The sequence below is a fragment of the Ipomoea triloba genome, chromosome 1 (genome assembly GCF_003576645.1).
Source record: "Ipomoea triloba cultivar NCNSP0323 chromosome 1, ASM357664v1".
Classification (NCBI taxonomy): domain Eukaryota; kingdom Viridiplantae; phylum Streptophyta; class Magnoliopsida; order Solanales; family Convolvulaceae; genus Ipomoea; species Ipomoea triloba.
The window spans coordinates 37,280,000-37,294,951 of NC_044916.1; the positions used below are offsets into that span (position 1 = coordinate 37,280,000).

The 14,952-nt window shown below is 34.5% G+C and overlaps 2 protein-coding genes across 2 annotated transcripts; both read left to right on the forward strand.

Annotated features, from left to right (window-relative positions):
- The first annotated feature begins 1,101 nt into the window (after positions 1 to 1,101).
- Positions 1,102 to 4,453, forward strand: LOC116028575 (mitogen-activated protein kinase homolog NTF3). The gene is made up of 3 exons (XM_031270329.1): positions 1,102 to 1,505; positions 2,637 to 3,062; positions 3,348 to 4,453. Exons 2-3 carry the CDS (start codon positions 2,640 to 2,642, stop codon positions 4,062 to 4,064), a joined length of 1,140 nt encoding a protein of 379 aa, XP_031126189.1. The 5' UTR covers positions 1,102 to 1,505; positions 2,637 to 2,639; the 3' UTR covers positions 4,065 to 4,453.
- A 7,306-nt stretch (positions 4,454 to 11,759) lies between these two features.
- On the forward strand, positions 11,760 to 13,113 carry LOC116013919 (bZIP transcription factor 44-like). Its single transcript, XM_031253890.1, has one exon. It carries the CDS (start codon positions 12,270 to 12,272, stop codon positions 12,753 to 12,755), a length of 486 nt encoding a protein of 161 aa, XP_031109750.1. The 5' UTR covers positions 11,760 to 12,269; the 3' UTR covers positions 12,756 to 13,113.
- The last annotated feature ends 1,839 nt before the right edge of the window (positions 13,114 to 14,952 follow it).

Sequence of the window (14,952 nt, forward strand, 5' to 3'; positions counted from 1 at the left end):
TTTTTTTTTTTTTTTTTTTTTTTTGAGAATGTGTTTTTTTTAATTGCCATAAAAACTCATAATCATTATATAAGAGCATGTACTACATAAATTAAGTTTTTGTAATGTCTCACTGTTTCAAAGGCAAAACATAATTTTTGTTTCTTATAGACAAATAGTAATTTTCGTTCGGTATATTATCATTTTTTGTTATTGATTGTAAGTGTTGTTGTGGTGTGGTATTATTTTTTAAAGTGACAAATACAATAGTATATTGTATTTGGTCATAGTGTTGAGATCAGACCTCCCCGAACTTAGGTCATATATAATCTAAAGTTTAAAAGTCTTTCCTTTAGGTATTTAATGTGGTTCATATAAAAGTTTGGAAGGGACACATGTTGAGCGTCCGAGATGCTAGCCACATGGCTTCCATGCATCGGCTATGACAAGGGCAATCCTAATGGTTCCACGTGCTTTGAGATTCCAAACATTCGCATAAAGCAGATGTGATCATACAATACGACTGGGTGGTGCTTCGACTTTGAGTTTGATGCTCAGGACAATCTTCTCGACCATAAGTGATCAGGAATTTTATCCTGAGTGCACAATCCGACTTCTACTAACCAGTGGGAGCCATATCCCGACTAGGTTTAGGTCGAGTAAAATGCAAGATGATCAAATATGCTCAAAAAATAGACATTTCATTCACTTGTACAGATATCGAGCAGATGTATAAATATACGAGTAAGGTATAATCTCTATCAATTTCTTTTTTTACCTATGACATCATATTTATATATAAAATTAATTCGATCGAGTCTTGATGGTATCTTATTCGAATATAATGTACTAATTAACAAGGATTTTTGTTTAAAAAAAAAAACAAGGATTTTTTATTTTTTTTTGAAAACAATAACAAGGATTTTTTTATAAGAAGTTGATCATTTCTAAATCATTAATACTTGATCATTTCTAAAAAGCAAACACTCTGATTAATGGTTTAAAACACTCTGATTCAGCGATGGCGACAAGACAGCGAGTTTACAGTTAATGAACATTGAATAATGTGACGGGGAAAGGGGTAAAAAAAACAAGGAGAAAAGGAAAAACAGTGTAGTGGGGGTGTAGGGGAGGAATAGAAATCTCAAATATCTTGTCGTGGGCACTTTGCAAGGATATCTATTGGAGCATATACCGTAAAAGTTCGGGTACATACGTACAGTGACCCGTTTACTGTGGAAGCCGGGGAAATGTTTAGGGCAAATGGGCAATTAATCTGTTTTAGATCCTTCTGATCTGACTCGTTAAGGGTGTTTTCTGGGCTAATTAACTCGGGTTATCTGAAAGGTTGAGGATTTTTGAGTGACTAACACTGGGGGATTCGAGTTTGCTGGGACGGGATGGGAATTTCTTGAGAATTGGAGTTTAATCTGGGAAAGGTTTGAGAGCTCGATGGAAAATTCGATCTTGAGATGGAACTGAGGAGACGACAGTGAAGGGTTTCGAGGAGAAATTGTTGTCGAAAAGTATGTTTCTTTTTCTCCCTTTCATGTTTTTCTACTCTTTTTTTCTTTGGTATCTGCAGAAATTCATGGATTCATGAAGATGCTAACTTTATGTATAATTTCCATTTGTTCGCTGTAAAGACTAAAGATTTGTATCTTTATGCCTCTCCTCTCCCTAAAAGATATTACTTTTTGCATGATTGTCTGTGGTGACTGTTAATGTTTTGGTTGTTTTTAGCTTTATTTTTTATGGTTCTGTTTGGTGTTATTTGAGGTTCCTCAGTACACTGGGGAAGTTTATGTATCCAAATCTTCTATCTGGATTTGTTTTTTGAGCAAAGAAGTAATGTTTGAGCTGGAGGTCTGATATGCAGTGAAGGATACTGGAAGTTCAATAAGGAGGCTTAACAATTTTAGAAGAACTTATATTGGCATTTTAGCTGTTTATCCCTAGTAGGTCCATTGCCCTTAACCAGCCTCCCTCTAACAAGCTGTTAAATGCTTCGAGGTTAATCACAGATGGCTTTGCAGCTTTGCCTTCGAGGTTAAATTGAGCATTTAATTGTTGATTGGTTATATTTGATTCCTAGTAGGACAAGCTGTTAAATAGTTAAGCTCATTATGGTTGTCATGAGATGCTTTAAACACTGATGAGTGATGACCTATGCTGCGTTGTATTCGAGGAAATACAGTTAATATTGCATAGAGTAGGGCATATCACGATTAGAGGGTATATCTTATTTCTTCCCCCGAAAGGTTGAATCCCCAACCCCAAGGGTATTTGGGAGTATGGAAATCACGGTAACTTAGTGGCTCAGCAGACAGGCCAACTGGCCAAATGCCAGTGTGCACAAGGGATTTGCCCACTTTGGGCATAATCCCGACACTGCCGCCGCTGAGTTTCAAACCTTGGTCTCTTATTCCAAATACTGTTTATTGAACCAGTAAGCTAAACTCGTGCGGGCGAAAGGATATCCTATTTGGAAATATGAAGTGGTGCCGTTGACATATTATGTAATTAATGCTGATGTTTCAGATTCTACTAGCATTACTATTCTATGTGAAAAGCTAGAGCTTGCAATCACTGTTTTCTGTTTTGAGATAATGACTGATCTAGTTGTAAATTAAATTGTTTGCTTGGATTCATTTCAGGAAATGGCTACCCCTGTTGATCCTCCGAATGGAGTTATGACTCCCGGGAAACATTACTATTCTATGTGGCAAACGCTGTTCGAGATTGACACGAAGTATGTGCCAATCAAGCCCATTGGTCGAGGGGCATATGGTATTGTCTGCTCATCCATCAACAAGGAAACAAACGAAAGAGTTGCCATCAAGAAAATACATAACGCATTTGAGAACCGCATTGATGCGCTGAGAACTTTGCGCGAAATAAAGCTTCTTCGCCATCTTAGACACGCAAACGTGATTTCTCTGAAAGATGTCATGTTGCCTATTCACAAGAGAAGTTTCAAAGATGTTTATCTGGTTTATGAACTTATGGACACGGATTTGCACCAGATTATCAAGTCCTCACAGGCACTTACTGGTGACCATTGCCAATATTTCTTGTTCCAGGTACATTGTTGATTTCGATTTCTCAAATCATTACATTTCAGAAACACTTTCATTTTTTCTCAAAATGGATTCCTGTAATTTGGTAAGTTTACCAAAACACTCTTTCAGCACGCTTAGCCTACTACTTTTATGGGGTTATTTTCTCACATTTACTTGTTCCATCTTGATCCTTGTGGACTCGAACAAATTAAGCAATACAAAGGGTCTTTTTTTTTTTTTTTTCTCCCCTTTTTTATGCCCTTTCTTCTTTTCCTTTTTGAGACTAATCTGAAATGTCGAATGCAGTTGCTTCGAGGCCTGAAGTATCTTCACTCTGCAAATATTCTTCACCGTGACTTGAAGCCTGGGAACCTACTCATCAATGCGAATTGTGACTTGAAAATCTGTGATTTTGGACTTGCACGGACAAACAGCGGTAAGGATCAGTTTATGACAGAGTACGTTGTTACCCGTTGGTATCGTGCACCAGAGCTGCTCCTCTGCTGTGACAATTATGGAACGTCGATTGATGTGTGGTCAGTAGGCTGCATATTTGCTGAGCTGCTGGGAAGGAAACCGATATTCCCTGGAACCGAATGTCTTAACCAACTTAAACTGATCATCAACATCCTTGGCAGCCAGAGCGAAGAGGATCTTGAATTCATCGACAACCCCAAGGCAAAGAAGTACATCAAATCCCTTCCGTATTCTCCCAAAACGCCCTTTTCCCGGATCTACCCCAACGCCCATCCCATGGCAATCGACCTGCTGCAGAAGATGCTCGTGTTCGACCCTTCAAAGAGAATCAGTGTCACTGAGGCGCTTCAACACCCTTACATGTCTTCTCTGTATGACCCCAACAGCGACCCCCCAGCTCAGGTCCCAATCAACCTCGACATAGACGAGGATCTCGGGGAAGAAATGATCAGAGAAATGATGTGGACCGAGATCCTTCATTACCACCCCGAAGCAGCAGCAGCCATAACCAACATGGAGCTCGACCTAGCTGCTGCACGAGCTTGATCACAACAAAATCAGCCCCGAGAGGCGGTTGTCTCCTCGAAAGCTCAACCCCTCCCCAATCTATCATTGTTGTTGTACGTTCCCTTTTTCCCGGATCTCAATAAACCTCCTATATCACTGCATTAACAGTTGGAGCTGTAATTTATGCATGTAAGACCTTCACCAGACCCATATCATGCTAAACTTCTTTAACTTGTAGTCTTGTACATAGTTGTTTTTTTTTCCGTCTTAATACGAACATCCATCTTCATACATTCCTGTCATTTTCAGCTTTTCTTCGTGCCATCCTGTTCGAGAAAGATTTTAGTTCGAGTCTCACCTTATCGTATATCGAACAATATCTCAGAAATTTGATGTTGTATCATGAATGTATGATATTTTATAGGCAAGATCCGACATTTGATTGTTGTGGCCGCCATGTTTGGGATTCCATTCTATCACAATACATTGTATGCAGCTAACATTCTGATAAAGCTATTACTGCGTTGTTGAATTTCTTTGAAAGATTGTGATGCTTGACGGCTGGCAAGTTGAGAATATATATAATCGGAGTAATATTCTGTACGTAATCTGTGTGTATATATTGTTTTCTTTCTCTTTAGCTAATAGTATTTGTCCATTAAAGTTTGAAGCTTCCAAATTAAATGGCTTTTGAGAAATGGCGTGCGGCCGCCATTTTTGGAAAATCCATCTTATAGAAAGACTGAAAGATCAAAACATTACAGTATAATTTTGTGCTTGAATGGATAGTTAAGCGGGTTTAACATGATTTTTTTATTTGTTGAATTTTATCCGGGATCTGAACCAGTTCTAGACCTATAAGCATGGTTGCAGTAGGGGCGCTAGTCGGACAGTAGACAAACGTCTATAACCTAGATGGTCTAGGCGGCAATATATAAAAACAAAAAAATAGTGCATGTGTGTGGGTGTATGTCATATATATATATATATATATATATATATATATATATATATATATATATGGCAATACGAGACCAATTTTACATAATATTTACTAGACCAATGCCATGAGGACAACACGAGTTCAATTCTTACTAATATCTTTTCATTCAAGCTCCTCAATACACATGATTTTCTTAATGCACTTTATCTTTCATGTGTGATTTGTGGACTATTACACAGAGTAAATTTACTTCGTATACATCCTCGAATAGTGACAATAATTTTTCCACGTGACAAAAAAAAGAGTTATATTAATAGTTTTTTTCCTAGTAGGTATTGTAGGGTTGAGTTACATTAATAGGCTTTGTCCTTATAGAAAAAAAATAATTATTTTTCTTTTGGTTAAATTGAGCACATGTTTGAATTGTTTACATAAATAAATTAGGATAAGAATGGATGAAAGAAAGCTAGTATTTCTGGACTTCGACTGTTTTTGACTGATAACAGGAACTGGAAGGAAGAAAGGAGGAAAGATAGATGAGAGTGGAGACCAATAGCATGATTTCTCTTTTACATAGTCAACAAAATGCATAACCTTAAATCAAACATCGTACAGATAGGGTACCTTAGTCAATCCATGTTTATCTAATGTCTCTATAGCGTACCAATGTATGTATATGTATATATTATATATTGACCCAAACAGATATCCATTAATTACACTAATACAATAAAGCAAAAAGGTTTCTTTAAAAACTTGTATGCTTCAAACTTTACAAAAGACATGTTTTATGTGAATCTAATGTAAATATTTATGAAAATATAATAATGCCCTAAAATTTGGAGGGATTTCGATACTCCGCAAGATTTGTCTACGAAGGGTGAGTTACGACTTAAGATCATGTCGAGGGCCTTATTGATAAAATATTTATGTACTATAGTTTTGATGGGTCTCGAGGGATGGAGAAGGCCGGCTAACTAGGTAAGGCAAAAGATGATTTTTGGTTCAAGAATGTAAGGTGTCTTTTCAGGATAAGAAGGGTTATGTTGACATGCACCACTTGAAGGGTTTCAAGATTTTTTCAACGAACACATTTAATCGAACTTATTCCGTAATTAAATACCATAGGTCATCAAGGATTCAAAGATGATGGGCATAAGTCTATAAATGTTTACTGTAAATAAAATGACACGAGTCTTTTCAATTTAATCAGAAGTATCGTATTTAAATCCGGAAAATGCCACCATGTGAATTTTGTGCCTATTCTTGCTACTTGCATATTAAAACAAGATGACCATTTGCATGCAACAGTACATGATACCTCAAAGTCTCCAAGATCCTAATTAAATCATTTCTCTATTCAGGTAGGGTCCCTCTTCTTCCCTACAAACTGACTTTACTTAACTTGATCTTAATTTAATTTCTCAGTATTATTTATGCTCTGTGTGTACCTTAAAATTTTAAAAACTCAGGTAAATTAAATGATTTAATTTGTTCTTAATGACTTAATTAAATTAGCTTCTAGCCTCCACTAACTACCCACCACACACTTTGCATGATAATCACCTGTTATTTTCATTAGGTATGTATCATATGTTATATATTTTCATTAGGTATGTATCATATGTTATATATTGAAAGATTACAGGTATTGAAGCGTGCATAGTACTATACGGCACATGGATAATTTTATAAATATACTATAGGTTACAATTACATATAAATATAATGTTTGTAGACTTGAATGTATAATCATCACAATTAATTAAAAAAAATAACTTCACTCCTGTAAACATAAGTACAGTGTCGAGCCACGTAATAATTGTATTCTTCTTTTATTTCTGTCTATGTTCTTGATTTCTTGATTTTGACATTTTTAGCATCAACCAACCTCTGATAAGTTGGCAAACATATTGGGATTATCAAAAGAAAAAGTAGTGTAACTTAGTGTAAGTTAACTTCATTTTAAAACTATTTATTAATCACTAGTTAAATTTAAATTACTTAACAAAAAAAATAAATTGTAAATAATCTGAAAACGCTAATTAACTAATCAGAATATATAAAATGCTACAGATCAAAACCCGTGAATTAATATAATTTTAAAATAAGGAGATGCCAAATTAAAGAAACGATAGGGAGTAGGGTTGCAAATTATAGGATCCTATAGTTACATTATGCATATTTTTGGTAGGCTTTGGTGAGAATGAGCTGTTAAGAGGGGGCAGCCCTACAATTAACCAAACCCAAAACATGGCTACCACATAGAGCATGTTCTTTTTAAAGCATGAGAATATTGGTAAGTCTTTATCACTTCTCCGATCCTCACCAAACCAATCACCTTCTAGAGGATTGTGACACATTGTTGATTTCACAGTATATATGACAAATAAAACACACACACACACACAAAACTAAGTTACTAATACTTGAGGGGGATTAAAATTAAAATTATAATACTTGAGGGGGAATATACACTCTGAATATCCTACACGATTGGTGGGAAGTAGGAGCTAGCGTGAGAAAACATTTGTATGACTTTTGTAACTTTACCTAACATTTTACTCTCAATTAATCTTTTTTAAAACTTAGGTCATCTCATTGTTGGGAATCACGCAATCAGTCCACCGATAAGATCTTAGTTTTCATGTGTGTACAAAAAAGTCGCTTCCAATCATGACCTTTAAGTCAGGTGATGAACCAACGTAACTACGCTAAGCTCCAAAGGGTTACTCTCAATTAATTTTGTATATGGGTCGCATCCATAGAGTTTCTCAAATTGTTGAATTTGTATAATATATATGAAATTTATTTATTAATACTATATTAATTTATTCAAACTCATTAAATTAAATTTGATTAGATTTAATTAATTTTTCATGTGTTGTCAAACTCATTAGTGTAAAGCTCCCCATTTTCCCAAATAATGGTAGATGACTTGGTAATTACTAATTAGTACGTCCTTTTTTGTTGCTTTCGTGCATTGAGGATTTGTACTCCACTAGGGTTTTCTCCTTTTTTACCTCTCTGTCGTTCTTATTTCACATTTTCCTCATAGCTATAACTTTGTTCCCCCACCCCCACCGTCTTATGTTTTAACTTGATCACTTTTAAACTTTGTCACTAGTTTTATCCCATTATAACAATATTTGTTCAAATTCATTTAAGCTTTAGGAATCGTATTCCATTCAATTAGCCACACCCAATTGTAACAAGGGGGGGAAAAAGAAAAGTGAGTCACACATTAACCTAGTGGCTTGCACAGTAAGGTTTAGACTTGCATTAATTAAACTATTATATTTTAGCTAAACTTATGACTTTTTTTCTTTTATTGTAACAAATGTCAAATGTATAAATGTTCTAGTTGATTTGTATTATTTGTTTACAAACAAAAAAAAAAAAAAAAAAGTGAGTCACACATGGGTTGAGGGTTGTTTACCAACCTAAATATAGGGTACTTAGTAGATTTTTATGGATGATTGCACCAGTGTTTGCTGACCGAGGAGATCCACCGTATAAAGTAGCTAATTAAGGTTATGATAACATTATACAATCCTAATAGTCAGGTTGAAATATTTTTTTATCATGAAATTCTAGTAAACAAGTCGGAATAATCAAGTATAAGTCAATAAATCAAGTATAATAATCTGAATTTTATTAAAAATGAGCTTGGGAGCCTCTGATTTAGTTGATATGATAGAAAATAGCACATTGATGATCCTTAAGAATCACAAAATTGATGTAGCAAGTATACTTATTATCATTTTTTATTTGGGTTTAAAATGGCCTGTGAGCATCTTCTCTTCCCACTTAAATGCAATTATTAAAGTTAATTAATCACCTTGATTAGCACCCAAAGATTGACGTAGATCACAAAATTTAGAATTTAATAAAGGCAGTGATAATTATTAAATACTCTGTTTTATGGATATTTATATTCTGATATTATTCAGTTTGATTGATGGGCGGTCATGGCCCGCACGCTCTGCCTCTCTGGATATCATCATCATTATTTACTCTGTTGGTCTCGAGATAAGTGCAATATGCACAGATTTAAGGTGCGTCAGCGTTTCAAACAATTTATTGTTGTAATTACTTTTAAATTAAAAAAATACTCCGTAGTAATTTAATAGGTATATGTGATTGTAGTAATTTAATCGTATTATTGTTATTTTAATTACTTTAGTATCATAGCTTTTTTGAATGCACCTTCAATAATGTCATGCATATATAGGTTTAGGTGTGGTTTCATGCATTTAAAACAATGGTCCATGCATCTTACTATTCTCTACTGTGACTCTTTGAGTCGAGTCGCATTGTATTCACAGTATTTGACTATTTTGCTACCCATTGAGACACATCTTGTAATTTTCACCACTGTTCAAGCGGTACATATATAGTTATGAATAATGTGTAGGCAAGATGGGGTGTCATACATTGAAAACAAGGGGCCATGCAAATGGTAGTACAAAACCATGGGCGACGTTCTTGGATATCATGTACAGCTTTGTATTGTTGTTCTTAACAACACTTGTTTTCTTTCCCTCATTTTATATATTCCATTTTTACCAATGGTGAAACTGTGGAAGTCGTCATAGGATTTAACGGCATCAAGGGTTAATAATAACAGTATCCAATCATGCATATATCAAATACGGAGTATATTGTTTTTGTTTTCAATTATTATATCGCCGCCACTACAATCTACGTTGTCTGCGGCCTGTTTTGCGTTGAACCTAAAAATACAATTTTTTTTGTTTGGGAGAAATTTACACTAATATTTATTTATTTATTTATTTACAACAATCATTACGAAATTAATTCAAATTCGTTTCAAATATAACATTTTCCCCCAAAAAAATCGAATCAATTCTATCTTATAGTTAACAGTATACTTATCAATTACTTTGACGGATGAATTTAGATTAATGTTTGTTTATTTTTTTCAACAGTCAACAAATTAAAATAAACTTTTCAAGCGTGATGACAGCAGCCAAGAACCCTAATCTCAAAAAAAGTCAAGAACTGTATATGAGCTAATCGAAAGGGATTTGAAGCCAAATATTACTCCATAAAAGTTAATTAGAAACTCAATTCAATTCAAAATTTGATTTAAGTTCGACCAATAATATTTATTTGTTAAAGTTTGGGTTTAATTTGACTATGGATTTTCAATTTCGAATTATTCGAGTTTATTAGAGTAAAAAAGAATGTAAAATTTGAGATACTTTCCAGCAGAGTATTTAAAAGGATATAAATCACTCACTGTTGCCGGTAAGATTCAATCTTGGATTATTATTTTTTAACTTTATTTCTGTGACTAACTGAGTTGATCATGCGGAGAAAGAAAACAAAGGATGATCACATTAAAGTTGCATGCAAGGGGAAAATGATAAAAAATTGAGATTGAGACAAATGTAACAAATTGAGTGGCCACCCATGTTAAACTCTTCAAACACGACAACCCCACCGCTAGTTTCAGAGATTCCTCTGCCGTTACAGTTTGACAACACGTGACGCCTCCATCCCCCACACATGCGGTAAAAAAACTATAATTTCCCCTAACCGCGGGTAAAACCTCATAAATCAACACAAGTCAAAGGAAACCATGAAACAGTTGGCTCTGCGTCAATGAGCATTATATAGTCATTTAATGAATATTCCACAACTATTATTGTAAAATAAAAATTTATCCCAAATCATTTTATTTGAAATTTCTTTCTATGTTTAATATGAAATAAATAAAAAATTACTAACAATGATAAAATAGACTATTAATGCAATTGTTACATTGGAGGTTCAATTATTGTATTTAACACTAGTTAAGATTTCTTTTTTGAATAAAAATCAAATTTTTGCATGCATTGGGTTAAGTTTTTTTTTTTTTTTTTTTTTTTTTTTTTTTGCGCAAAAGTTAAACTTTTCAAGCATTATTTTTAGTCCAATATGGATTAGTGTCACATGATACTGGTTAGTGGTTATTATATGCAAAGATTTATAAATAATATATGATTGAAGTGAAAAAAGTTTAATTTCTTTTAGATATGATGCCGAATATACACTCAATTTACATAAATGTGTGTCATGTTGGTTCCACATAATCAGCAACTAAAAGTGATCGTATCTCTTAAAGTATGCAGCTTTTAAAAAAAAAGTTAATTTCTTTCGAATAAGATATTAGTTTCAAACTAAACCTTTACACGTAAGATCCAATCAACAACTCTAGTATACAATAACCTATTATATATGTAAACGAAAATATATTTTGATAACCCTAATTTTTCACTTTCGTTGAATTATATCATGAACTACATGATTCCGCTCCCATACCAATGAAAAGCTAGTGAATAGAGTAAAATTTCAAAACTTAACATCAAACTGTACACTTTTACACATAAAGAGTTCAACCCTTCGCAAAATAGTCTAGTGACACCCGATTGCATCCCACATGGGAGGGAGTGAATTCGAGCCTCAGTGGAGGCGTTATTGACTTTTTGTACTTTAGTAAATAGTACTCAAAAAAGAGTTCAACCCTTCAATATTTATAGCAGAAATCCAACTCCACCATTTCGCTAAAAAAAGTTTTAAGTGGGCTTCTAGATATTTTAATGCATTAATTAATTAATCATCCACCATTCAACAACTCCCTCAGTAGATTCCACTTGCTGATAATATTTTATTTTATTTCCCATTTTCCCCACCAATTTTTAATGTTTTTCTATTATTTTTCCATCGATTTTCTGTCCACCTTTCTCCGAATCTCCGCTATAAAATCACCCTCCCTCCTCTTGTAAAACCTCTTCCATTTCTCTTCTCTTCATCCCCATAGCTTTCAAGCTCTTAATCTCTCTCGTTATTCTGCTTCTTTCTTTTCTAGCATAGATCCGAAGCTCTGTTAGTTTCTGAGTTTCTCATACCAATACAGATCCGTTGTTTCAGGGAAAAAAAAAAGATTCTTTCTTTCTTTCTTCTTTGATGCTGAGTATTGTGTTCTTGATGTTCGAGATTAATGTCTCCTGTGTTGAGTGAAATCCTCCGTTCTGGGTTTATGATCAGTTCTTCACTCAGACGCAGAACCCATCTTGTTCAATCTTTCTCTGTTGTTTTCCTCTACTGGTTCTATGTTTTTTCATAAATAACCTCTCATCTCATCATTAACGCCGTTCTGATCTTTACAGTTATAATAACTACTAAATCCAGGTTAAATAGTGATAGATATATATTAATAACCTCGATCTGGTCGTTGAATCATCAGTACCTAAGCTTTTTTGATCTAAGGTTTCTGGTGGGGAGAAAAAAAAATGGCGTCTTTGAGCGGGAACTCGTCGGGATCTACCCAGATTCTTCAGAACTCCGGGTCGGAGGGGGATTTGCAGATGCAGGGTGCGATGAACGAGAGGAAGCGGAAGAGAATGCAGTCAAATCGCGAGTCGGCGCGTCGGTCGAGGATGAGGAAACAGAAACATCTGGACGATATGGTGTCGCAGGTTGCCCAGCTGAGGAACGACAACGCTCAGATCCTTAATAACATCAATCACACCACCCAACATTACCTTAACGTGGAGAGGGAGAATTCTGTTCTCCGAGCTCAGGTCATGGAGCTTACCCACAGATTGCAGTCCCTCGACGACATGATCGCTTCCATAAACTCTATCTATGGAATCTTTGACTCCTCGCCGGCGCCGGCGCCGGAGATTCTTACTGCGCCGGAAACTTTCATGGCCAATCCTTGGATGTATCTGAACCAACCCATCATGGCATCCGCTGATTCAATGTTCCAGTGTTGATTAAAAAGACAATCTTGCCCTTGGTCCAGAATCTACTAAAAAAACAATCATGGGGTGGTGGTAGTTTTTTTGATTTGTTGAATGAAAGGATGGGAGGGGTAAAATGGGAATTATATTAATTATGTCAACTATTATTTGGTTGTTTTCCTAGTATAATAATATGATTAGTATAATCTTAATAATTAGGTAGATGAGTCATGAGTATGATTCTGAAGGGGAAGTGGGGAGGGTGTTTTGGTCTTTCTTGAAATGTAAATGGATTATATATTATTATTATTATTGGAGGTAGGATGAATGGTTGTGAAAGCATGTATGTTATCTATCTACCCTAATTATATTAAATCTATGTTTTAGTATATTACCCTTGCCACCTTTTAATACACTCGTTTATATTATTTTAAATAAATCAATATAAAAATTAAACTATAAACCATTCAAAACAATATCAATTAGACAAATAGATAAAATTGGGAATGCTTTGTCACCTTTTGAGATCTTATTCAATACAAATACGATTAATTAGTTCAATATAGATCTTACTTAACGCGAATATGATTAGTTTAATGTATGATTGCTAATGAGACTGGTCGAAGAAACCTAGGGTTAAACCCAAAAGAAAAAAAAAAAAAGTTATCGGTTGAGACAGGCACATTAAAAACAGTTTACGAAATGGGGATCACTTTCACGATTATTGTACTTAGAAAATGTTTAATTGGCCTCAACTAGCCCTACATACGAAGAAACCAACAAAAATGGTGTGTTGGAAAATGCTAATAATGGTAGAAGCTAGTGGACGATTTACATGGCTAGAAACATTATCGTACTGACAAATGACTCTCCAACACGTGATTTTTAAACACTAACTCGATATCGATCTAACCTCAAGTCTTTCGTAAAATGCGTCTTTTAACTGGCACAATAATTTACTCTTAATTACTTCAATTGTCACCTTAAGATGTCTTGAACCAGAATCGCGACTAATATTTCAATTAACTTATCATGTACAAACGTAATAATATAAGATTAAGGGAGCACACCTAACAATCACTCAAAAGTTACAAACAAAAATACATGATTGCCACTATCGGCCTATGAAGTGATGTAAATTTCCTTTAAAAAACATAGAAAACATCCAATCTTGATGAAGTTAGGTAGTTTTATGATGGTGAAAGGCTGGAGCTGTGACTTCACCATCTTTGCTCAGATCATTTAATTTAATTTTCTTCCAATCACTAAAACCCTTTTCTTTCTCTTGAGCAGGTGTGCCGTGACCTCAGATCAAACTGCACTCTTCACCAGTCGCCACCACAATCATATTCCCGAAATTTCAAGAGCTCGTTTACTAATCAGAAAAATTCTTCATTATATTTTTCGACAAAACAGAAAAAATTGAAGAAAGAAAAAGACTACACATGATGTGACTAAAGCAAATAATCAATACGGCACGAATAGAGATGTTTTTAGTTTTGCCGTGGGTAAAACTTCAATCTGCAGATAAATTTCAATGGGCTTATTTAGTTATCAGCGGTTAGCGGTAGCGGATGGTGTTAGCGGTTATCAAATAACGAATTGTATTAGCGGGTTTGACCAGCCGATTGTATTAGCGGTTTGTAAAAAGATGTTTGGTAAAATTAGCGGTTTAAATTAGCGGTTAACATGTAAAATGACCAAAAGGGTATACATATTTTTCATAATAATAATAATTATAATGATTTTTTTAGGATAAATAATAATAATAATAATAATAATAATAATAATAATTTAATAAAGAAATAAAAAACTAAAAAAAAAAAAGAACATAAGGGGAGCCAGTTTGGCTCCCCTTTAGTTTGCCACTTTTCCCAAATTAAACATAACATAGCAGCGGTTCAATATATATATATATATATATATATATATATATATATATATATACAAGGGCATTTTGGGGAAAGAGAAACCTTCCCCCAAAAGGCCAAGTGAAAACGCTGCACATTGCAGCGTTTTCATTTTCAGCGGTTTGGAGCAAACCGCTGCTCCAAACCGCTATTAACCAAACACCTTCTTTAGCGGTTTGACCATGGTCAAACCGCTAAAGTTGGTCAAAACCGCCAAAATTTGGCGAAACGCTATTAACCAAACACACCCAATGTATTCAAAGCTAAATTTAGAAGCATTTCCTGATTTTATAACTCCCTCACTTTCTTCTCCCACTGCC